This window comes from Idiotropiscis lumnitzeri, chromosome 15 (genome assembly GCF_059441095.1).
Source record: "Idiotropiscis lumnitzeri isolate Australia: NSW breed Sydney's pygmy pipehorse chromosome 15, RoL_Ilum_1.0, whole genome shotgun sequence".
Taxonomy (NCBI): Eukaryota; Metazoa; Chordata; class Actinopteri; order Syngnathiformes; family Syngnathidae; genus Idiotropiscis; species Idiotropiscis lumnitzeri.
This window is the reverse complement of record NC_142405.1, coordinates 6,634,104-6,660,079: the sequence shown is the minus strand read 5'-3', so window position 1 is coordinate 6,660,079 and position 25,976 is coordinate 6,634,104. Positions and strand designations below refer to the sequence as shown.

The 25,976-nt window shown below is 41.5% G+C and overlaps 3 protein-coding genes across 3 annotated transcripts; 2 read left to right on the top strand and 1 right to left on the bottom strand.

Moving 5' to 3' along the window:
- The first annotated feature begins 166 nt into the window (after nucleotides 1-166).
- slc17a7a (solute carrier family 17 member 7a) lies at nucleotides 167-12,432 on the top strand. Its single transcript, XM_088317192.1, has 13 exons — nucleotides 167-330; nucleotides 6,461-6,713; nucleotides 6,877-6,995; nucleotides 7,563-7,677; nucleotides 7,771-7,858; nucleotides 7,956-8,042; nucleotides 8,251-8,393; nucleotides 8,493-8,642; nucleotides 8,708-8,840; nucleotides 9,256-9,366; nucleotides 9,462-9,589; nucleotides 9,656-9,725; nucleotides 10,528-12,432. Exons 1-13 carry the CDS (start codon nucleotides 269-271, stop codon nucleotides 10,812-10,814), a joined length of 1,746 nt encoding a protein of 581 aa, XP_088173318.1. The 5' UTR covers nucleotides 167-268; the 3' UTR covers nucleotides 10,815-12,432.
- Nucleotides 12,433-13,261: 829 nt separating this feature from the next.
- Nucleotides 13,262-16,637, top strand: LOC148322550 (GTPase KRas). The gene is made up of 5 exons (XM_088316102.1): nucleotides 13,262-13,574; nucleotides 13,777-13,896; nucleotides 14,976-15,154; nucleotides 15,925-16,084; nucleotides 16,163-16,637. Exons 1-5 carry the CDS (start codon nucleotides 13,524-13,526, stop codon nucleotides 16,274-16,276), a joined length of 624 nt encoding a protein of 207 aa, XP_088172228.1. The 5' UTR covers nucleotides 13,262-13,523; the 3' UTR covers nucleotides 16,277-16,637.
- Nucleotides 16,638-17,568: 931 nt separating this feature from the next.
- Nucleotides 17,569-22,611, bottom strand: LOC148322549 (uncharacterized). The gene is made up of 6 exons (XM_088316101.1): nucleotides 22,304-22,611; nucleotides 20,327-20,370; nucleotides 20,122-20,187; nucleotides 19,971-20,037; nucleotides 19,343-19,649; nucleotides 17,569-18,861 (listed from the first exon to the last, which is right to left on the bottom strand). Exons 1-6 carry the CDS (start codon nucleotides 22,370-22,372, stop codon nucleotides 18,440-18,442), a joined length of 975 nt encoding a protein of 324 aa, XP_088172227.1. The 5' UTR covers nucleotides 22,373-22,611; the 3' UTR covers nucleotides 17,569-18,439.
- Nucleotides 22,612-25,976: the final 3,365 nt, after the last annotated feature.

The following is a 25,976-nucleotide window of genomic DNA, read 5'->3' as shown; positions in this document are numbered from 1 at the left end:
CATCAGATGCCCTTTCTCATGTTTTTGCTCAAAGGGGTTGAGTCGTTTTTGTTTTGTTTCACTTTTTTTTCAGACTTGTTAACAATATCTACTTAAGTACTTCTGCGCAAAATACTTTTGCCGCCTCTAAATAAATCCATCGATAACATCATTGTGCCTCCTCACCTCCCAGTCGGAAGACACGAGAGCGAGCGGGCGGGCATGCACGCGTGTTCTGTGCGCGTTCACGCGAGAGAGGAGCACACGGGCCGGCTGAGCAGCAAGAAGGATGGAGGTCCGACCTGACAGATTCAAGGCGGTCGCGGCCAAAACTCTGGGCAGAATTAACAGGTATTTTTCACTTTTTTTCCTCCCTATTTATGGAAATTAATGTGTTTGACTTCAAAACGTCCGCACATTTTGACCAAGCGAGAGAAAGACAGTTGAGTTTGGAGGTCCACATATTCTTTGTAATGGCGGTAAAGTTAGTTTCGAATCAGCTTTAGACAATAAAATAGGATGAGGGTTAAGTTTGAGGTGTATAGCTCGTGGAGGAGAGGTGCAGATTAAAAAAAAAAAAAAGGGAGGGGGGCGCCTCAATGTAGCGCAGTTGCAATGCCGACCGAGTGAATATGAAAGTGTCGAAATTCTACTTTTAGTTCGGGAACAATGCATGTACAGTTGACTTTTGACCGAAAATCATCCTACAACACCACCTTTCAATTTCTAACTGTTAAGACCTCATTAGACAAAAATATCCAGATTTTTTTTTTATGAGCAGTGAAAAGGCCATAAGCCACAGAACATAATGAAAGTGACAGAAAATCATAGAAAACTCATCAATGTAGCAAACATTGCTGCAAGATATTACATTCTCATACATGAGATTAATTTTGAACATGAGTAATAAATTGCTACTGCGCCATAACAAAGGACAGGTGTGCTGACAATATTTTAGTGCACTGCAAAGATGTAACTCACTAAAAAAAAAAAAAAACAATATTCCTGCACCTCCACAACATATATTGATTCATGTAATATTAGTGTTGCAATGCAGACGGACAATATTAAAGTATTAAAAAAAATAGAGATGAAAATCAGTGATCGTGGCTCGTGCAATAACCTTTGCTTTAAGCTTCCGTTCTCTTCGGATTTGAGGTAGCGAGCAAACGTATAAATCCCGTCCTGAAATAGCCTGTTTTTCAGTCCAGATGTCGAGCCACGCAAATCCCTAAACTCTCCCCTCCCACTCGCGCCATCCTAGCCCATGTCACTTCCTCCGGCCGCTCCCTCCTCATCCATCCATCCATCCATCCATTGAGACAACTTTCATCCTATCACGCTTGCAAATTAACACATTGAAGGCGTTCCTTTTCGATCCAAATGGGCGACATGCAAGGCGAATATGTCGTATGCGTGCTCTCACACACATCTGTATGGATGTCAATGTGTGTGTTGAGAGGAGGGCCCCCCCAACCCCCGCCCCCTGCCTGCCTCGCTGGAGTTGGAGCAATCTCACCAGCTCACAGACAAAAGCGTGATGCCTCCATGATGAAAGCAGCCAGAAGTTCATTTATTATTTAAACATTTTCTCCATCAGAATGCATCTCCTGTTTCTATATTAAACTCCACTAGGTAAGCACAAACAGCAGCGCTGTAAGGTCAAATGTACTCGTCCCTCTTACACTTGACACTTTCGACATAAGTAACCTCACCAACGGTGCGCAGGAATAAATTTTACTTGATGTGAAGCGCAGCGATCGCGCCGTCACCGTTTTGACGGCATCCACATTTATAAAGTTTCCAACTACGCCCTGTGGGCCGGCTCCGCGAGGAGAGGTTCGTTGCAATGCAGAAAGTAGCAGGTAATCCATTTTTAATCCATTTTACATCCGCCGGAGTGCTACAATTTCATTTACGATGCACAGTGGCTCGATGCCATCGCGGCTTGGATAAAATATTCAAATTATGGTTTGATGTATTAATTATTGTTTGATCATTGTTGCTGCGCTGACAATTTGACAATATTTCAGTCGAATCGAGTTTCTTTCCTATGCAATACTCTGACGTTGAACGATTTTGAGTCATAAAAGCATTTTTAATTGGAAAATTAAACCTAGCTAAATATATTTATAGAGAAAATGCCGTTTTCACCTTTGTCAATTATTTCCATGCATGAGCTTTCGGAGTTGATTTCAAATGTGTTAGGTCAATCCGTCATTTGGAAATTGTAGTGGACTTTATGCAACAGAACTTTTTGTCACTTCTTTTTTTGAAAATCTCACACTCGACAAATGTTCTATATGTCGTCGCTGTCGTGTGAAAAACTCTAGTGGTAAATCCATTTTTTTATTTTTACGTTCATGGAGTTTCCACATGAGAGACACCCCATTAACATGAACATTTTTAAAAAATGACAAAATTGGACATACGTGATTTTCACAGGACATCGACGATATAGATATAAAACTAATACTAAAACTAATAAAAACCACACTAAAACTAACTATTTTCTAATTTCACTTTTAAAACTTACAAACCTGCTTCAAAAACACATTTTCACTCACCAAATTTGAAAAGCAAAGGTGAAAATGAAATCGAAACTAACTCTAATGAAAAATCACCAAATGTTATAACGCTGCCTCTCACCAATACTAACAGAATAAAAACTGCTCATTGTAGAGTGGCCTTTTTTATGCAATAATAATAATAATAATAATAATATAAACATTAATAATAATAATAATAATAATAATAATAATAAAAACATTAATAAAAATAATAATAATAATAATCTTGATATGAAATACTAGTTAGGTAGATAGCTTAACCCGGCAAAGGAGAGGTTCTCACTAACACAAAACTAGACTGATTTGTAAACATTTAGAAGAAATTAGACTTTAGTGTACATGCAATCTAAAAAGTCTGACATTTTTAGTTCAGCTCTGAAAAAATATCATTTATATTTCCGATCAACATCTATCACACTCTTAGTTTTGGATTGGCACGTTAGAGATGTATTAATTGAGTAACAAAATCTTTTTTATTTTTTTATTTTCTTATTTAGTGACAGAGGAAAAGTAATGAATTTGTTCGCCATCTCTTGACCTTCTCTCCATACTTACGGCACTCTAGTAGTTTGTATACGTGATGTCCATCTTGTATGTGGAGATTAAAAAACACTGTAACACGCACACATGGAGATTACAAGCCGACAATGGATTTCCGGGCCACATATGCAATCAAATCATATTCATGCGAGGGCTTTTTTAAAATGTTCATGAATTTTTATGTTATTTAGGTACACTAGAGAGGCGTAATGAAAATATCATTAAAGTGTTTCAGTCAAAGCACAATTAGCATTGTGAAAAGATTTTTGGGGTGTATCCGTTTGTGCAGGTGTACCTAATAAAGTGTCTGATGGTGATATCAGGTCATTCAGATAATAGAGCGTATGAAAGAATACATATATGTCACAGTTGTATGTCGATGAGCTCGAGAGGGGGGGTCGGGGGGGTGGGGTTTGGTGTGACAGGATGAGGAAGGGGAGGGTGTCTCCCTGGGTGACACATTCCCACCGAGACCCAATCTGTTCACTTCAGGGAGAGCGCATGGCTCACGGAAGGAGTGCCAAGAGATACCGCAACTAAGAAAAATGGCAAAATAAATTCGGCGTTCAAACCGTGAAACGAAACGACGTTCGAGTTTACATTTGAGGAACAATGCGCGACCGATTGCGGCACATGGCAACTGATCAGGAAGGCGTCTGCTGTTATGTAATATATTTGCTGTCAGCCTTCCTGGCTGTCTCTCTCTCCCGCCATCATCCTCTTATGAGAGGATTACAGAGAACACTCAGTGAATTCATGATTTAATATACAGGAGAACAAAGGTCACAGGTCAGCAGCCAACATATGTGTCATGGTCGACGAAAAATTGTCTTTAGGCATCGAAGCGCACCAATGTTTGAAGTTTACATTAAAATCGCAGTTTCAGCAATCGTTCTGATGGTCATGGAATAGCATCATTTTTTAAAAAAGAGTGCATCCGCTATTGTTAGCAATTTTTTTTTCCGTCCAATCAGATTTCAGTTGCCTGTGCTGCTATGTCAATCAAATATGCAAAATATTAGCAATGGGACTGCTTGTCACGTTTCAAATTCAACCCCAGAGTGATGACGTAAGCATTTTCCGGTCATCTGATTTATTGGTCATAGCAAAACTTATTATAGACAACAGACAGATTTGCACGTAATACAGGTCAGGGGTGGGTAAACTTTTTGATTGGTGGGCCACGATGGGTTCTAAAATTTGACAGAGGGGCCGGACCAGGAACAGATGGATGGAGTGTTTTCGTAACCTCAGAGAAAAAAAACATTTCATTTTAAATGAAAGTGAACAAAAGCATTACAACAATATATATGTCTTTTAAAAAAAAACCACAGTATTTAGAAAATAAAACATTAACAAGGTTTATTCATTTAATTTGTTTTTTTTCGGTGGGCCGGATTAAAACGTCTAACGAGCCGCATGTGGCCCCCGGGCCGTAGTTTGCCCACGCCTGATTTAGATCATTTGTTCTTTTTTCCTTGGTATTCATAGTTTCTTTAATTGTGATGTACTACTGGTGGTATTCAACTTGATTATGTCCCGGATCCTAAAAGCACGGCCCACCACTGAAGTTTAGCCCGATCACAGTCCCACCACATGACGTGGTGGGAAATTAAATCCAAGTTTCAAAGTGAGCGTGCAAATACCTCTGGTGCTTGAGTGTAAGAGCTGAGTCCCTCGAGGCTCTTGCTGTTGTTGTAATTATGATATTCCAAAAGGGCCCGAGGTCAGAGGCCTCCTACCTTGCTCATTAGTTGTTACCAGCTGAGAGTTCGTAGCGGCAGCTCCTGTCTTTTTTTGCTCTCGTGACGACATGAGTACTGCGGCTAGGATGTCTTGGTACTGCTTTTTTTTTTTTTTTTAACCCTTGTGTCTTTTGTACAATATTTAACACACACAAATGTGACATAACGTTCCCATTTCCGCTGGTTTGGGACATTTACAGACTGCACAACACCACGATTAATCCTTTAGTGTGAAGCAGCTGTAATTAAGAGTCGTCTTGGCTGTGGGCTAGCCTCGTTAGCTGGTCGCATATGTGGAAGTGTCAGGCTGCAATCTGTCTCAGCGTCTAATGAGGATGCTTCCGTTGCACTTAAATGGGATTTCAGGAGGCCATTCGGCACGTTGTTTGCACGGGAGAAGGCAGCAGGGCGATTCGTCGCTTCTTAGAACGGACGTCAAACTTCTTTGTGGGTTTAATTGTGGGCTATAAAAGCGAATTGTAATTTTGAATGATTAATAGTATCGAATTGATCTATCAAATTTAACAGGTATGCATATGTTATCTCGGCATTTTTTTTTTTTACCATAGTGGAGGTCAGAATTAATATCCACAAATGTTGATTTTGAGTCAAATTCAGAAAACTTTCAATGCTAAAATCGAGGCCATAAAACAAGCAACGGGTTTACATCGTCATGGGGGAAACCACGCCCTGCACGACTTTGCCGCTCCATATTCATTTCCGGAAGTAAATCATTTTTATAATCCTAATCTCAATGTTGTGACAGATTAAGAGGTAGAGCTCGGGCGAGTAGGAGGGAGGATGCAGATGTAGATAATCTCCGGGAAATTCCAAAATGTTGCTTTTATAAAGTATAATATAATTCTCACGTTTTTGGAATTTAAATACAGTACATTGAATGGGAAAAAGTGATGCTGGCGGTCGGGGCGGGGGGGGGGGGTGGAGTTAACTGCGGATGCTAGTAGGAAATACGCGGACAGACATCCTTGCAGGCAGATAGATGCATAGTGACACATTACAGTATAAAAAGCTACGCTGAATTATTTATCTCATCCAAAAAGGCATCAATAATGAACAAGTGTCAGAATGTGACTCGCCCCATGTTGTATGAGGGAGGGGAGTGAGACTCACGCGGTAGTGCTGAGTGCATGAAATGTTTCATTTCCGACCATTTTTTTTTTTTTTTTTTTTTTTGCAGGTGAAGACAAAACACAAAATACATGAAAAAAAATCCTTGTGACGATCACACTCGTTTCTATACATCACTGTCCAGCTCACTGACTAACTGGATCGAGCTCAATGGAAAGTGTGCATGTGACACGCGAGTCCGCTCAACGTGGATGCACACATACACACACACACAAAAAAAAAAAAAAAAACGACAGTATATGATGCATGTGTGTGGCGGCTCGATGCTGAGGGGGGTGCGTGTGACATTGGGGAACATGCTTTTTTTTTTTCCCATTGTACTACAATAAAGTGTAATTGCACATCCACTCCAGTAGTTGGCAGTGGCGCTCTCCATTGCCCATTTAAAATAAATAAATAAACATAAAGAATGATAAGAAAAACTATGAAAAAATAAATAATATACAATTATCACTCAATGGTTTCCTGTCCTGTCAGGTTGATTGACAAGCAGCAGCCCAATGGAGAAACCATCGAGCTGTCCGCCGAGGGCCGTCCTGAGCTGGTGCAGGAGAAGGAGCTGCCCGTGGTGGACTGTACCTGCTTCGGCTTGCCCAGGCGCTACATCATTGCCATCCTGTCGGGCCTGGGCTTCTGCATCTCCTTTGGCATCCGCTGCAATCTGGGTGTGGCTATTGTCAGCATGGTCAACGACCACACCGTCTACAAAGGCAACAAGGAAGTGCTTGTGGTAAGTGGGCGGCGAGGATAAGTGCTCAAAATTGAAAGGATGTATCGATAGTTGTTTTACATGATCCGGGTATTTTTTTATAAGCTTATGTACGATTAATGTAATTGAAATATTGAATGTGGCATTGGTGTGGCGTCTCAACGTCATCGTTACTTTTCCTCAGGCTGCACAGTTCACTTGGGATCCCGAGACAGTGGGCATGATCCACGGCTCCTTCTTCTGGGGCTACATCGTCACACAGATCCCCGGAGGTTTTATATGTCAGAAATTTGCAGCCAACAGGTGATTTGTCTCGTGGTGCACATCGTCAAGTTATAGTTTTGTGTAATATTGTATTACTCGATGATATTTATATATTCTTGAATAAACACGAGAGGTGAGAGGACTACAAAAAGATGGAGGTTGGCAAGACTTTTCAAATGTTGGCATCATAAACAGCTTCAAATTAATTTCAGGATTTATTTCAAATGTATTATTTTAGTGGTCTTTTTTTTTATCTTGAATTTAACAAGTGGCCCATTAAAAAAAATAATAATAATAAATAAATAAATTAATTAATTAAACAATTTCTAAAACAAACAAAAAATTATCTAAAACTTATTTTACTTTGCCTTAAATTTTATGTCAACAAGGACAATGTTGGGATTCACATCATTGTGTGGAACTGCTTTCTTCCTTCATAAAAGAGACCCAATGGTGTGCCGTTTATAAGTTAATGTGCAAAAGATACCACCGAAATATAAGTGCTGCCATATCCTAAAATCAAGAACTTTTTTTTTTAATCTCAATCTGTCCAACTCCTGTTATTATTCTCATTTTTTTTTTTTGCTTTGTCCTTGTGTGTTCAAGAGTTTTTGGCTTTGCCATCGTGGCCACGTCCACCCTCAACATGCTGATCCCATCTGCCGCTCGCTGCCATTACAGCTGCGTCATACTGGTCAGAATATGTCAAGGCCTTGTTGAGGTACAGTATGGGATTATGTTGTTTTTTTGGTTTTTTTTTGTGTAGAATACATGACCCATCAAGCCTCTCTCCTAAATGGCTCGTGTCATGCAGGGTGTGTCATACCCGGCCTGCCATGGCATTTGGGCAAAGTGGGCTCCTCCCCTTGAAAGAAGTCGATTAGCCACCACTGCCTTTTGTGGTGAGTTTGACCTCGTGACTGAAGTGTCCACCACGATACAGTGGATTGTATTTACTGGTGTTGTGGATTTTAAAAAAATAACGTGTTGTACTTGTAGGATCGTATGCAGGGGCTGTGGTGGCCATGCCTTTAGCTGGGATACTGGTGCAATACACTGGGTGGCCTTCTGTATTCTACGTCTATGGTGAGCATCCTCAGAGTCACGTGTACTTATACCCGGGCCGTACCACATGGAAGTATATAATATGACCTGCTTGTTATTATTAACTTCATTTACTACCAGCCGAGTAAAAAAAAAAAAAAAAAAGGATCTTTGACGTCTTTAGCCGTCAATGGCAGTGAATGAGTAAATCATTTTTTAAAATGTGTTCCTTATTCTTCAACTCCCGCAGGCAGCTTTGGAATCTTCTGGTACTTGTTCTGGGTCTTGGTGTCCTACGAAAGTCCAGCTGCACATCCCACTATCACACCAGAGGAGAGGAAGTACATTGAAGATGCGATTGGAGAGTCCGCGACGTTTCTCAACCCTCTCCAGGTATTTGCAGATTCATCGTTATAAAATGTAAAAATGTATTGAGATAACATTTCACGTCAGGTGTCATGTCACGCTCACATTTCTTCTCATCGGTGGCAGAAATTTAAGACGCCGTGGAGGCACTTCTTCACCTCCATGCCGGTCTATGCCATCATTGTGGCCAACTTCTGCAGGAGCTGGACCTTCTACCTGCTTCTCATCAGCCAGCCGGCCTATTTCGAAGAAGTCTTTGGTTTTGAGATCAGCAAGGTGCTTGATGAGCATTATCGCTTTCAGAGTGTGGATGAAAGTTGAGAGCTATTCCCACTTTTCAGGTGGGCATGGTGTCAGCTTTGCCTCATCTCGTGATGACCATCATCGTTCCTCTCGGGGGCCAGCTGGCGGACTATCTTCGAACCCACAACCTGATGACCACCACAAACGTTAGGAAGCTCATGAACTGTGGAGGTGACTTTTGCAAATGCAATATCATAAATAATGCAGAAAAGCCACATTTCACAAAAGCAAAACTTAAAACATTTTGAGTTAAATTGGCCAACTTCAAATTTGATCAAAATTTGCTGCCTTGAAATTTTTCATTTATATTTGAGGTTTTTTTTAAAGTGCAATTTCACATGAAGTTACGAATCACTCTTCCTGTCCTGAATTTTTTACATTTTTAATTTAGCCGTTTTGTTGAATGCAACTCTTTTAACTTCATGTTGAGTCATTATTACTCGTATTATTGGATCATAATTGGTGCAAGTGTACCTAATAAAGTGTCTGGTGATTTTACATGTGCACCATTTCAACAAAAAAATAATGATGGAATAAATCATCATTTTTCACATTTTTAGTGTTTACATTTTTTCGATGTTTTCAGGTTTTGGCATGGAGGCCACCCTCCTACTAGTGGTGGGATATTCTCACACAAAAGGCGTCGCCATCTCTTTCCTGGTGCTTGCCGTTGGCTTTAGCGGCTTTGCAATCTCAGGTACAAGAGAGATGACAATGTGCTGAGTGAAAATGGTTGAATTTGTCATTTGAATGTTTTTCGTCTTTTCGTTTTTTTTTGTTTTTTTTTTCCAGGCTTTAACGTCAATCACTTGGACATTGCGCCTCGCTACGCCAGCATACTAATGGGCATCTCAAACGGGGTGGGAACGTTGTCTGGGATGGTGTGTCCTCTGATTGTGGGAGCCATGACCAAACATAAGGCAAGAAACTGCATCGCTGCGTGGAAGATCGCAAGGTTGTAACGGGATTTTACCACTTCATTTCAGACACGCGAGGAGTGGCAGTACGTCTTCCTTATCGCATCCCTGGTTCACTATGGAGGAGTTGTTTTCTACGGTAAGCCTTCACTTTGAACTTCAGATGTAGCTAACGTGATCGTGGAAGGAACAGAAAATTAATTTAGGGGATAGAACTAAATAAAATGTCTGAACTTTGGTCATGGAAGAAGCATTTTAAAGATTAGCATGCTAGCAGAATTTATTAATGAGCCTTGCGTTACCTACGATTGAGTGGTTTTTGATTTCCTATCTGTTAGATTCAGGTAGATCGGGGTGGGCAAACTTTTTGATTGGTGGGTTCTAAAATTTGACAGAGAAGCAGATGGATGGCGTGTTTTGGTAACCTCACCTCATCGGAGAAAAAAAAATCCTTTTAAATGAAAGTGAACAAAAGAATTACAACAAAATATCTGTCTTTGACATACGACAGTATTTAGAAAATAAAACATTAACAAGGTTTATTCATTTAATTTTTTTTCAAGTTCAGCGGGCAGGATTAAAACGTTTAGGGGGCCGCATGTGGCCCCCGGGCCGTAGTTTGCCCACACCTGAATGGTCCAAATCCTTGTCACCTCACGAAGAAGAGCTTTGGTCGCTTTATCTTGACCTTTTGGGAATGTGGCCAAAAAGTTCAACCTTGATTTTAAAGGACCTTATCAAAATCTTTAGTTCTCTATTTCTACATCCCCTCGTTAAAATATTTTTTTCAGTTAAGTTTATAGGTCACATTAATGGTGGAAAAAAAGTTTTGAAATGATTTATCTCTGTCTCATTCATCATATAAGAAAAACTTGAACAGGGGTGTGTAGACTTTTTATATCCTATGTCCGATAAGACCCACACTATGTCATACATTCAAGGACTCTTCGCATCGGGAGAAAAGCAGCCATGGGCCGACATCGAAGACACCAGCCAGGAGAAGTGTGGCATCATCGACGAAGACGAGCTGGCCAACGAGACGGAGGATCTCTACCGCGCCGGCGGCGGCCAGTACGGAGCCATGAGCCAACAGGTGATCGGTTCAAACGGCGGCGGAGGAGGCGGGGCCGGATGGGTGACGGACTGGGATAAATCGGAGGAGTACGTGCAGCCGCCTGGATACAACTCACACAAGTGCAGCGGCGTAGAGGAGATGAAGCTGACGTAGAAGAGAGACAGACCTGATACAAGTGTGTACAAAACATGAAAAAGTACAAAAACAGGAACGCAAGAACTTGTGTACTTTTGTACAATTACAAAAGTATGTTGATTCTTTTGTTGTGTGGATTTGTGTGCGTGGTGGAGGGGCAGTGTTACATTTGACAATTATACATAAACACATCCAGTATTTATATTCTCAGCTCTTCCCCTCCAGACATCCTCCCTGATGCACGGCTCGCTGTGATTGGTCCATTTCCATCTGGAGGAGGATGTGCATCTTGCATCTCCCTTGTGTTGTATTTCAAATCTGTTTAAACTGCACTCACTTTTTTTTTCAGGGAATGCATGTCTGCGGTTTTAAATAACAATAATAAGGAACTCCACACACACACACACACACGCGCTTAAACACTGTTTTTTTGAGCGACAACCTTGAAAACTTTCGGAACATTTTTTTTTTCTCCATGAATTTGATACCATGCATATTCGACACATCCTGGTGCATAGAGATGCATATGATGTCGAGATGAAGCTCACCTGTGTCTGACCTAACTAGGTCAAGCCCATATCGGCTCATGGGTCACATGGCACATATGATGAGTAATCATCCGACAATCCGGACTCTTTATTTGACGTGTAGAGCTGGGGTGTCAAAAACAGTGTGCTGTGAGCTATTTTGTCATCTAACTGGTGCAAAATAGTAAAAACATGATGTGTGGCGTTTGCCTTCCCCCCCCCCCCCCCATCATACTTCCTGCTTTGTCTTCTCTCATTCAGTGCTGTTTGTCTAATTCCTGAAAGGCGGCCATTTGAAATCAGTGGGTCAGTGGTAGTGAGTGCGTCGTTATGTCAGTTGGGTACAGGTGCTGAAACGTTGTGCAGTGAGCATGTTATAATGAGCACAGCAGTGCACTACCCCCCCCCCCCCGCCCCTCACGATGTGAGCCCAGAATTTGGCACCAATGTCTCGGTAGAGCAACACCCACTTGACACAACATTATGTATTAGAATGAAGTGATTTGTTTTTAATTCCAAAGTGGCTATTTTCGCCCTTTAAAAGAAATCTTGATGTAATGGCAGTTGGGTAATGGAGTCACAGGGAGTTATGTGCACCAGCACTTAGACAGAGCCAAGAGACTCAGACAAGAAGCGTGTTTACGTCCACACATAAAAAACGCTGCACTCTGCATGTTGACACACCGCAATCCAATTAGACATTTTTTTTTTGACATTTGGTCATTGTTCCAGGTCAACTGTCTATTTTCTGAACTTGAAAATGTGGTTTTGATGGGACACAATACATTTCTGGAATGTTAAGGATTTACAGGGGTTTATTTTGTTTTACAAGTGAAATGTTGCAAAAATATGAATGATTATTCCTGTGAAGACTTTCAGTTTTCAGTGTTGTATTTTTAATCCACGTTCATCTTTGTCTCAGTTTATGGCCATTCCAATGTCGTTTTCCTCAAACTCAATGAAATGTGTTGAAACGTGATGGGAACTAGTCTATAAATAATTCAATCTTAAAGATTTTAAGATGCAAACAAAATGTGGAAAATATTTAGTGTACAAAGGATCTATGATGTGAAATATCCTTGTGTATAATAAAACCTAAGCAGATATTTTACAGGTGTCAGCAGTGTGTTTTATATTTTATTTAATTAGTCAGTCTTTTTTGCAGCTATAGGGACAATGTCAGTTTCCTGTTTCTGTCTCTCTCAGGGCAGATGGAAACGGATTATCGCTGCGATTTTAGGCAAAGATTAGATAAGGGAGCAGATGCACTCAGTGGGAGAGTGCGGCAGCAATATGAACGTCACAATGCCGGACGGCGAACAAGCGCTTGCGTGTGCGTGTGTGTATGTGTGCGCACTAGTGGGGGATCATTTCCCATGGGTGTTCTTCACTATGACCGCAAGAGGGCAGTAGACGTCTACAAACGTTATTTGTGATCATATTACAGCTCTAATTTCAACATTGGTTTTCTTGATCATCTCCAAAACATTTTAATTTACTTAATAGGGGGATGCATATAAATATACAAATGTAATACAAGATTAAAGTTTTGGGACGGCAACAGCTAATTCTCAGTATGGGTTGAAAAAGGAACGAGCCTATTATGACAAAATAAGGAGTACACTTATCTATTTTGAAATGTATGGAGTATAAGTAACGAGTCGAAAAATATACAAGTAAAATAGACATTCCTGGTGGTTAAAATCATTCCGGTACTTTAACGAAGTATTTGGACTTCGTTACTTGCTACAGTACTGTACTGACAAACACAGTACAGTGCAAGAGACGGATTTCCAGAGACCACGCCCAACTGTAGCCATTCCAAAGTATAATTGGATATTCTTTGGGCGGGACTACTATGAAAATCTCCACTTTGATTGGACAGAATTAAAGTCTGCTTTAAAGTCCGCGTCCTATTGGTCGTCTAACGTGAGGATTAACGCAATAATTTTGATTTTTTACAATGATTCACAATGGAGGTTTATTGAGGGCTGCATCCAATGTTGACGTTTATTAGGGTGTGGATTAAATTAACCACTTTAGTCGCTCTAAATCTTATTTTCTCGGTTTGACGCTTACTTGCTTGGAAAAGGCTCGAGGGCTTTAAGTGTTTTTTGGGGGGTTTTTTTGCGTGAGGTTTGAGGAAGGAAATGGTCTTCAGGCTAACGCTATGTAGCAAGCTAATGCCAAATATTCATGTATGAACTCTGGACCTGTGATCTCACACGCTGAATTAAAATCATTTACTAAGGTAAGCCTTGTTCTTGCATAAGACGGACTTCCGTGCCATTTGCCAACTACGTTAGTGACGCAAGTTCGAGGCGACATGTATGGACTTGAGCGTTCAAGTCAAATCTGGGTCGCCATGTCACTGCGCTGTATCAAATGTTATCGACTGTCTGTCGAGCGATCGCAGTGTGTATTTACTGTCAATTTCTTTGCTTTCGCGTCAGTTTGCAAGCATGACCGAGTACAAGCTTGTGGTGGTCGGCGCAGGAGGCGTGGGGAAGAGTGCTCTCACCATCCAGCTCATCCAGAATCACTTTGTGGATGAATATGATCCAACCATCGAGGTGGGACACACTTGGACCGTCCGTATAAGGGTCGTTCCATGCAAAATCATTCTTTCACTCTCACATCTCCTTGCACGCTTGCATGAGTGTGATTTGGTTCTATGCGGGTGGTGTGCAACACACAAATGCTCAGTGTCTGCAGCAGAACTTCCCCTTGAGGGATTATAATCCGTCTAAAAAATTAAATGACTGTTAACACGAGAATTGTTCCTTCACCTCTCAGATTGTGTCCAATTTTTGGGGCGTGGTTGGAAATGGAAGGGAATATACCAGAATACAAAACTTTTGTTCTAAACTTCTTCATTAAAGTGACGCAGGCTGACTGCATTTTGACTTCTTCTTCTACACCATTTGGGAAACTGGTTTTGCTTTTCTTTTAAATCTCTTTCATAGTCCATAATAAAGTACATGCACCGCTGATTGCAAAACATATAACCCATTGTCAGGCATGTGCATGCACATTTTTGAGGTGCTCAAGCCAAAAAAAGGACACCCATAGCAAACATTTATCATACGTTTAAGAAAAGATTATGCTACGATTATTACAAGACTATGTGTTTAACTTATTTTCGGTGAACACAATCAGTGCAGTCAATAATACAACTGTGAACAAAGTTGGTCTTAAAAGTCTACACACCCCTGTTCAATTGGCAGGTTTTTTTACTTTAGATAAGGTCGGTTGTTATGACAATAGAAAGGGAGAAGTTGCTCTTAATGGCTCAACATGAAGTGGAAATAGACAGTAGTATATTGGATTTTTTCATTGTCAAATCTGTTTGGGGAACATGAAAAAATCTTATGTTAATATCCTCTGGTGCAAAAAGTATGTATATTTGTGAAACAATATAACTTTTGCAGAAGCACAGTGTTGGGAAACGTCATTTTAACATCACGTAAATGGCATCTTTTTCAATTAACAGACGTGCAACTGTTAATGCTAGGGCTAAACCATTTTGAAAAGAAAAAAACAGTGTGTCGCAAGCATAAATCAGTAAATCATAATCAATCATGTTACTAGAAATAAACATGAACAAATCTTTGGCTTTTTCACTTGAATGTTTGGAGTTCTTGTTTTGCAGGACTCGTACAGGAAGCAGGTGGTGATCGACGGAGAGACGTGCCTGTTGGACATCTTGGACACGGCGGGTCAGGAGGAGTACAGCGCCATGAGGGACCAATACATGAGGACGGGGGAGGGCTTCCTCTGCGTCTACGCCATCAACAACACCAAGTCCTTCGAGGACGTTCACCTATACAGGTACTTCAACCAAACGTCAACCAAATGGCTCAGTTCAGCTCGTCTGATTCCAGTACACCCCGATCTGGTGTGTGTGTGTGTGTGTGTGTGGTTTTTTTTTGTGCACCAGAGTTGAGGGTAAAATTATGTTTAAATGTTTTGGGATCATAGGTTGAGGTATATTTATAGTTGAAATTATTAATACGGTGTTGGCAATTTTATGATTTGGTAGGGAATGTCAAGTGTTTGCAGGTTTCAATTGGGGTAGTGTCACACCGTGCTGTAGTTGCTCTTAAAGATGTTGAAATAAAAGCGCTGGGTCGTCAAATGATGTCTCTGCCCATGGAACGTGACGTCAGCTATAATGGATGCAAATGAGTCCAACGACAAGTCTGAAAGTTCCCTGGCAGATTTGCTCATAGGGTTTGATATGATGTTTTTTTTTTTTTGTTTTTTTTTTGTGGACCAGAGTTTGAAACTAAAGAGACAAAAATAGAAGAAAACCTTCACACTTTTGCAGCGTTGCAGTCATGTGATCCATGAAATGAAACTAATGTGAAGTGTCTGAACTGACGTGGACGGGTTTAGATTTAATCTCGCTTTTTGGGTTGTATTTGTACTTGTGATGCCTTTTTTTTTTATTTCATTACTAAGCATCCTGGGAAAGTGGACAAAACAATCTGACAAATCTCCCCTCAAAATAAAATTTCCAGAAATAATTTATTAACAATTTTTTAATTGTTCACCTAGTCTATCATGGGAATTTCCCCATTTTTGTGTTCGCCGTCCAGAGAGCAGATCAACAGGGTGAAGGACAGCGACAGCGTTCCGATGGTGCTGGTGGGCAACAAGAGCGACTTGAGCTCACGCTCGGTGGAGACGCGACAAGCACAGGAACTGGCCCGAAGCTACGGCGTGCCCTTTGTCGAGACCTCGGCCAAAACCAGACAGGTACGCAGCCGTGACGTTGGCGTTGATCGCGTTGGTTTTGCACACATCTACTTGAGCATGACCCCGTTTTGCGTTTAGGGCGTGGAGGAAGCGTTCTATTCACTCGTGAGGGAGATCAGAAGATACAAGGAGACCAACCGCAGCAACAAAAAGAGCAAGAAGAACACTCAGAGACGTTGCATGATATTATAGCGATTATAAATGTATAGCACTTGTCATACACACACTCGCTCACACACACACAAACAAGCCCCTCCTACTTGTCCGGTTGGCCACAAACATGTTTGTCCATTTAATGCTGTGACTGTCCAGACCAAACTGCATTGTTTGCTCGATTTTTAACAGCAGCATTCAATTTATAGAATTTTTTTTTTAAGGATTTTTTTTTTTCTCTAATTGACTTGTTGCTAATGTGTGCTACAGTGGCGTGTCGCTGCATTTTGCACTGATGACTCATTCGGGCCAAATGGCAATAGGCTGAAGCCTTGTATTGGCTGCTGACATTTCAATGATTTTTTTTTCCACACAAATACATCAAACTTTTTCCTACTGACTTAATCTCTTGTGTCGTTTTGTTGAAATTATTCACTAAGTTTGGACCAACTGCTCGTCTGAGACGAATTGTGTAAAAGAGAACACATCGGAGAACAAAAAAATGTAAATATCTTCTTAGCAGTCCACCACACTCTGATTTTTTTCTGCTGCTTTTTGAGTTTTGAATTTTGATGAGCAAGCGCTGTACTTTAAAGTAGAGCAGCCTGAAAGTGAGTTACCACATTATCAGGTCATCTGTCTCAGATCCTGTTGAGTAAGAAACATGAACTAATAATGTTAGTATGACAAACATTCGATACAACCAACTGAACTCGGTCATTCGTGATTTCATTCGGTTTAGAATGACATCAAATTGAGAACCCCAAGCAAAGCAAACACAAACGTTTGCAGCAGGAACCCAAACAAGTAACCATGTCCAGTTCCGTATTCAGTTATGCAGTGCTAATCCTTTAATCCTTTCCACTGAGATCCACTGACAGTGTTGTCACCTGCTCTCTGGTGGTCACTTCTTGCTGACAAAAGTAGTATAATTGACTTTAATGAAACACCCGGAGCTCCTAATTAAGAGGCCAGTGGCACGGAATCAATACAGCGCAAACCATTTGAAAGAATCATTTTAAGTACAACGCGCCCTCTAGTGGAGATGTAAAAAAACTACAACGTAAACTCATCTATAACGTGAATTGAAGCTACTTGTACTTTTTCTGACTTTATTATGATTACCAGCACTGATAGACCCACATTAAAATATTTTGTTCAATCATATCAATATTTTTGTTATTCTCTAGTAGCTTTTTTTTTTTTAAAAATGCATATCCAAATTACTTATACTTTTATTTGTTTACAATAACGCAACCATTTAAATTCACTGCAGATAACTAAGAGAAATAAACAAAGGACTAGAAAAATAAAAGATTTGTTCTGAAAGCTAATCATTTCAGTTCATGTTTATTGGAAATGCAGTCGAAATAAAAATGTGTTTTTCTGCCAAGGAAAGACATGATTCACACACATACACAGTACGTTAGTCGAGCTTATACACACGACATGCAATAAATAACAAAAGCTCTCTACTGTCTGATCTAATGTACATCTGCTTAGTGTACATTATAATACAAAGCGTAACAGCAGCAGTGTAAAATGGTACGTCTTCCTTTGAAAAGCACAAAGGCTAGTCGTGTAAAGTGGACTATCAACTGGTAATACAAAAATAGAACCAAGTAGCATTTATAGTACTTAAAACAGACAGCAAACACAACAGTACTTCTTTTTTTTGTGCCTCCTTCTTCCTTCATATGAGCAGCAGTCATTACTTCTCTTTGTTTTATTTCTGTTGGGACAGAAATAAACTCGGATCCAGGTGGCAATCTCTTTACCAAACATATTTGTAAGAAGGGCGAATGAAACGAGACGCCTATAAGAATCTGAGCGTGATGTCGAGCTGGAAAGCACTTCAGACGATTTTAGTAAAAAGGAGCTGCATGGAAGAAGTGAGTTTGACCTGTGTCTCACTATAAGACTCTCTGGAATTCCTTCAAAAAAAAAAAAAAAGAACCTGAAGGATAAAAATCACAAGTAGCTGCGTGGAAGAAGTGAGTGTTTGACCACCGTCTCATTATTTGACTCTTGAGAATTTCTAATCGACGAGCCTCAATAATAAAAATCACCACTCATGTTTTTCTTCTCAGCAGGAATTTGTCTTTGTAAACATGTTACATACATGACTTTCGTGGTTACATGTACGGTTTTACAAAATGAGTGGCGAGTCTGATTATTGTCGTTGAATGGAGGTGCCTTCGTTTAGCAGTCCTTAAAGAAGCCCTCCGCCTCCGTGGCCTCTTTAAAAGTCACCGTTAGCGATTTGATGGTCACCTCGGTCATGATCACCTTCCCAGGATGCTGTGATTGAGCCATCGCCGTCGTCGTGGTAACGTTCTGATCGTGGACCACCGCATCTCCGCCCGCTACCGCCAAAGCGAGGTCGTTTCTCAGGCGCACGCCAGGACTCTCGGGCCTTGACCGCGCCTCCTCCTCGGCTGTCTCACCGTCTGACAGGTTGCCCGCGGTTACCGCGTCTGAGGTGCTGTCCTTTGGTTGGTCGCATGGAGCTGTAGCCACGCCTCCGTCTTCCGGGTCCGACCACATTTTGGTGCCGTTCTCCTCCGCGTCCATCTCTAGATCTTGTCGCTCCAGTGCGGGGGGCGAGCTGCACTCAGAATGACCTTGAAGGAACAAAGTTCGGTTTCAGTCGATGAGACAAATGATAGCACCATAATGACCAACATTAAAAATAAAGCTTTAATATAAATGTAGTAAAAAGTTCAATACAACTGAATGATACTTGGGCAGTAATTTTTCTGTGTACCACAAGAGGGAGCAAACGCACCACTTGAGAATGATTTGATTTGACTGTAAAGCTTTTTACAGATTTGAACAAAAAAAAATCCATCTGGTTCTTACATAATATATAATTTTTTTTAATAAAATTAATTGCTCGTAGATGCCACACCATAACAGCAAAACACTAATTTTATCTAAACGAAGCTCCTCAACTAACTAAAGCACATGTATGCCACTAGATGGCGGCAAAACGATACTGTTAAAAAAAAATTTTAAAAAGTATAATGCCAATTCTTGCCTAAAGAAAAGTTTAAGATGACAACAAGGTCAAAGTTCACGCTCCCAAGTCACAAACAAACAAACCATATAAACTGTCTGCCCGCCTTTCCTCCATGTTGCTTTCGGACTCTTGCTTCTCTTCCTCGCTGGTGTCTTCCCAATCCTCCGCCTTCTTTCCCCGATGCCCGACGGCACTGTTCGAGCGCGCGCACGCGCTCCGCTTGGACGCCATCTGCCTGGTCGCCGTCCTCCTCACTGAGCGACAGTACGCGCCTCCCCGCTCGACATGGTCCACATCCGTGCTCATGGCGCGGGTGAGCGAGAGGCGCAGCCGTGGCGGAGGTTTGTCCGGGGCCTTGTGGGCGCTCCGGAGGTCCATGGCGAAGATGTTCTAGAAGGACACAAAGAAGGAACTTGAAGGACTCTACCTTGGATGATAACGAGGACAGCACCTTGATTGCGGAGTCGTTTTCATTGTATAGCCACAAAACGAGGTGCACTTGCAACTGTGGTGGCCTGTCGAGATCTAAATACTATCAAAAACATTGACCTTACATTTACGAGCTAACGTCTAAACCAGGTGTGGGCAAACTACGGCCCGGGGGCCAGAAGCGGCCCGTTAAACGTTTTAATCCGGCCCGTTGAACTTGAAAAAAATGTCATAAATTAACCAGCCATGACGTGAAACAATGCAAATCGTGTATGACTTTACCCTCAAGACGAGGCTTCTGGGTCTGAGACCTTTCTTGCGATAGGCCAGAGCTCTGATCTTCTGTTGACTGGGATGACACAAGTAAAAACAAAGAAATGAGCAAGAAGGGCAACAAAAAAAAAAAAGATTCCAAAAAATAGACTTCACTCACTTCTCCTCGTAGGCCAGGACCAGACGAGGGTCCAAAATGTTGTCCTCTGGCTCCCAAGTGCTGTACCTGCCCACAGAGACACAAGCACACATTAACATTCATCGCGCTTGCCCATCTTTATATGGAAACGAAGGTCACATTAAGCTGGATGTGAGCGTATATTATAGCGATGATGTCACTGGGTGATGAGTCAGGGATTACTCACTTTGGGGGCCATCCTTGCCACTTGAGCAGGTACTCCACATTACCCTGCAGAAAGACAGACAGGGAAAATAGCACTTCGAGGATATGGCAGAACGCAGAAAAACAGACTTCCTTTTTTTTTGTGGGCTCCTGTTATCTCCGCTGCATACTGAATTGGCGTCCATTGAAAACAGACATTTTTGGAAAATTACAGCAAGGGGAAAGAATTTTAAGCATTTAATTTTTACATGAATGCCGTTTTTTTGTGGATTACAGTCTTGTCTCCTTGTCATGATGTAACAGTTGGTGCGTTTGTTTATTTAAGCATGTTAGTTGGAGAGTGAGTTTGGGACTTTAGCGCGCAGTGTGGCTTGAGATAGTAGTGACATGATTTGCAAGTTTTTCAAGGCAAATATTTTGCCTTGAAATGCAAGCAAAAATGTGAGATACAAATTCAGTATGAATGCACTCAACTCATTTCTGTTTGCTACAAGCTGCAGTTTGACAAATAATGAACAATTCTTAAAAAGAGTAAACTGTCTTCAATATGTTTACTGCATGTTACATTGCATATTTAGAACACCACTATGTTTTTTTTTTTTAAACTTGTTTAGCTTAGTACAAACAAACTGCAAAATGCCATAGACAGGCCAAAGAATAGCATCAGTGTAGTGGTGTTATATAACCCCATGAACAACAAATATTTTAACACAAACGGTAGTGAAACACATGTAGACAGATGGTATAAAAATACTCATGGGCAAATATTCTTTAGCCACTAAAAAACTAATAACTCTCCATGTGTATCTGGATGCTGGTATTATACTGCCCCCAGGTGGCCAGGGCGTGCATACCTGAAGGAGCAGCACCATGCCCATTGAGTTAAAACAAAAAAGGTGGCAAAAATGTAAAAATTCTTTACATTCTATTCAATTGTGTCTTGTGTTTTTAAAAAGCACAACAGTCCAGCCATTTTCTTCTGCTTAGTGGGATCGAGGTGGTCAGGGGCTTAAACAGAAAAAGTCCAATCCAGACTTCCCTCTCTCCTGCCACTTGATTCAAAAAGTCATCTTTTAAATGTGAGATAGACATGGTAACCACGACATCATCATGCTGCTTTGATCTGCATTAAAATATAGAACTGTACCATCAAAATCGTTACCCTCGAGGGCATGCCAATACATAAAACCCGTAAGAGTACAACGTGTACTTTAATGAATGTGACGATGTCTGCCACTTTAAAGTGTGCGTATGTGGGGAGGCGGGGGGTATTATTCTCCTTGTCAAATGGTGTTCTTCTGAGGAATGACGTCATGTTCGCGGCCCCTTTCAGTCTCTCTCGCGCTCGCTCCCTTCTCAAAGAGTCGCGCGTGACGTGACGGTGCACGGACACAAGAGCGACTCTTCGACAACCCAACACCGTGCGGGGCTCGGATAGGTGGGGCCACGGGAACATGTAAACAACGTGCTGTTGCGCAACATTGACGTCACGTGTGTTGAACAATGCGTACTACTATCGCCACAACTTTATGTAAACAACTAGTCAGTTCCGTTCTCCGTTTTTTTTTTCCTACGGATGTGTATTAATTTAAAAGTGCTGCATGGGAACAAAACAAAAATGAGCTCTGCGTTTGGTCGGCCACCTTGCACACAACACACTCGTACACACCCCCTTCTCGCTGTGTACTACATCTGCGTAGGCTCCTGCACAAACATGCTGCAGCATCTCTGCACAGCACAGCAGCGTGACAACTCCAACTTCCAGAAATGAAAATACAAAGCGCGTATGTCCTCCGCAAATGAAATGAAAAAAAGACAAGCGTGTATGTCACACCCCCTATGAAATGAAAATAGGAGTTTGAATATGTCTTTGAGTGAATGTAAAGTGCGTGGCCTAGTTTTCCTTTCACGAGCGCACAACACGTTCCTCTTTGACAGAAAGCACACGGAAAATAAGTTATGTAAGTTGAGTGGAGTGGATTAAAGTGTCGGAGCTCACCTTTCGGACTCTCTTCTTCGTGATGGACTCCACCGCGAACACTTGGTCTCCGATGGATGACAGCTCCATCCCCGCTCCAAACAAGCAGCCGTTGAGGCACAAGTGGAAGAAGAAGGAAGGAAAAGAAACACGCGCAAAAGGGAAGAGATGTCCGTTCGGGACGCTTAAACGCCTCAGATGCTTCTCGGTGGTCGGGTCGCGTCACGCAAAGTGTTCTCCTGGCTCACTTTTTTATATCTGCGACACATCAACATGGGACGACGCGTTGCTTTAAGTCGCGCGCGCGCTCCCGACGCCATTACGTAGGGCCGAGCCCCCAAGAGCGTGTGCGCGCACGCAAATTAGAGCAGAGTGCAGAGACCTGAGAGAGAGAGACTGAGAGAGATAATAACTAACTACGTTTAATTTGGACAGCCATTTCACAGGCGTGACATGCACAGATCGATGGACATCACATAATTTATCAAGATGTAAATCGGTCAACAATTTAGCATAGTAGTTGCGATTGTTTTCACCACAGGAACGATACTTGGACTCAACTCAAGTTGCTGCTTTTATGACTTTTGAGTGACTTGCTTGGCAAAAATTCATGAGAGACTTGACTTGAGTGAAACTTGAACTCCATGACTTGACAAATCATTTTGTTTACATTTGAAAATCTATTTTGTTTGTAGTAGTTATAATTTTCTGAAGTGTTCTCAACCAGAAATAGTAGCATAATTTGAATTTTACTAACTGCACAAGCAATGCTTTAAGTGGTATCTTAAACATTCCAAAGTGAGAAAAGACTATAACACAAATGCGTCATTAGAATGAACAAATAATTTTAGTATATAATTCCCATTGGTGAAGTCTGACCTTCTCCCAAGCCAGGTATCGAAAATAGGTGAATGGCTACTTCTGTGTCCAGGCAACAAAATAATTGGTCAGCAAATTCATGAGTCATCAATTTTTTTTTGTCACGTCATAACATGTCATTTTCGACACCGCTGATCCTGTGCAGGGTCGCCGGTGGGTGCTTGAGCCTATCCCAGCTGACTTGGGTCAGAACTGGTCGCTTTCCGGTCTCAGGGCCCACAGAGCTGAACGGGAACTGATCCGCACACAAGTCAGGCAAGTGCACCAATACACCATCAGCGACAGTCATTTGAATAAAAAAATGTTTAGAGTATAAAACTACTGTTTACATTACTACCCTCTAATCAAGCTCTCCAGCATCAATCAAAACTGAAACGTTTGTGGCCAATAGCTGTCATCTAGCCTGAGCATGAAACGCAGAGGGGGTCACACTCGTCATTGTAGGGTAGCCACTGAAGATCGCAATCAGCAATTGAAAGGGAAGATTTGCTGCACTCTCTCTGGTCAAAATGTTCAGCCCCTCCAGCCATGTTTGATCCAAATATAGAACCAAAGTGCTGAACAACAAAGAAATAATTGTACATCCTCTTAAAACAATATGTCCACAAAGAGGAGACTTCCGTTAAAAAGTGTGTTTGTTGTGATGTCAAAATGCAGTTCAAGTATGGTGCTGCTTGAACTTAATACCTGAACACCACCCATCGCTCTCTGGAAGTGGCTCGACATGATGAATAAGCGGACAGTCGCTAAAGGCCGAGATAACGCTCCCGTTCCCCGTTAGGGAGCTGGATCATTTACAGTAAAACAAAGGCCTTACGCTCACAGGGTCTACAGTCATGGTCGGCTTGCACCTGGAATGCTTGCATCACTTACGGGCACTGGTCACCATGGCAACCGTTTCTACAGCAACCACTGAAAAGCTGGATGATGGTGATGATGATGATGAGCCAGCAGAAAGAGTTGATAAGCAGCTCGGGGGATGAACAGTGATCCATGTCAACTTTAACCTTTGACCTATAAATGCAGCGGGATAGATCTGCAAAATACGAGCGATCCCGCATCAAAGTCGTGACAGAAGAACCGGCGTTAAACCGCCATTGTTGCTGATACAGAAACCAGTGAAATCAAGATAGCGTCACAAATCTATACACGTTAACACAATCAGGTAATCGGATGTGTGATGACGTCAGTGTCTGCTATGATGTGTAAAATGCTTGTCAAGCAGTGAAAATGACTTTCAAGTCAGCACAGGAGAAGTGAGTGTCGGGTGTTTTGATTATTCATTTTCACTTAATTGGGCCAAAGATAATTCGTCAATAACTACAAACACATCTGTCCCAGTGACCTTCATTGACATGGCGAACAAGTGAACGTGTGTGAGTGTGCTTTGAGATTTTTCAATTAAGACGGTAGACCAGGGGTGTCTAAACAACGCGCTGGGATACCATTTGCAGGCTGGTTTTCATTTTTTAGCAGTCGGCAGCAAATTCCTGAACTAACATTTGAAACAACTTGCAACAGTGCAAACACAGTCGTGCACTATTTATGAAAAAAAACTATAGTTACTATTACCCGTAGTATTAAATGTTACTGTAACAACTAAACTGCTCTGACATTAAAAAAAAAACTGTACTCGTGTGGTTTTGTGTGTGTGTGTTTAAGAGCCAAAATGAGTAGGTTTATCTGCGTTGTTTTTTGTTGTTGTTTTTTTTTGTAAACTTTGGGGCTTTATAAAAAAATTCTTTGGGGCTTTATAAAAATTTTTTTTTTTTTTTTATAAAGCCCCAAAGAATTTTTTTATTCCTCAATGCATTTCTATGGACTTTGGCTATTCGCAGGCTGGCACATTTTTGTCAATAGTTAAAATGGCATTTTTGCCATACATCTGGTTCAAAAGTGCCATGTAGCCCCCTAGTAGCGCCGATGAACCCCTCCCCTCCATCATTTAAGTTGCACATCCGTGTGGTAGAGTTATGGATTTTTATGTCCACAGTGACGTAATCACTTTTACGGCGCTTCTACATCGTTCCTCTGGCAGGGAACAATTACAAGTTAGCGGCGTGGCACTTCCCGAAAGGAGGTTATTGCTGCTATTCCACAAAAAAAAAAAATTGGAACAAATAAATAAATAAAGACTCGTTTATCACATGACCTGCTATCTGCCCGGATACCGACAGTGTGCATGCGTGTGTGCGCGGAGTGAGGGAGCACAAAAACAACACTGCAGGACTATTAGCGCCCACTCGTGATGAGTCACGCGTGACTCACCGAACGTGCCAGTAAGTAAGATCAGCGCTGCTTCCTTGGAAGAATAACAAAATAAAGCACATCAGTTTCCCCATACCGGGAATGTTTGCATTTCCCGTTAAATCGGGATCGAACGTTTGGGAATACTTAAGAGGGCGAGTGGGTCCTGCAGTTCACTGCACAAAGTTTGTGTGGCACGACCACGGTAGTTGCACACTCAACTTGCATCGCGATGCATGAAATGCTTTGTCATTTCAACCTTCAAAAGACTGCGTGCACGTAGGGGAAGAAGGCGCACTCATTTAAATACTTTCACTCAGTGAATCCGAAAGCATTTGTCAAATGAGATGCAAACCATTCGAAAAAAGGAGTTGCAATTCATGTACAAAATGTGATTAAACAGTGTTGTGATGTGGCGCCGTATAAGCCAAAATAACATTTAGCTCCTATATACACAAAAAAAAAAACTGTCACTCACACTACATAATCTCTCACACTGACCAAAAATCTCTTTCATCCCCCCAAAAATCTTCACACTCTCACGCATGCACACAAAAACTTTTCTTGA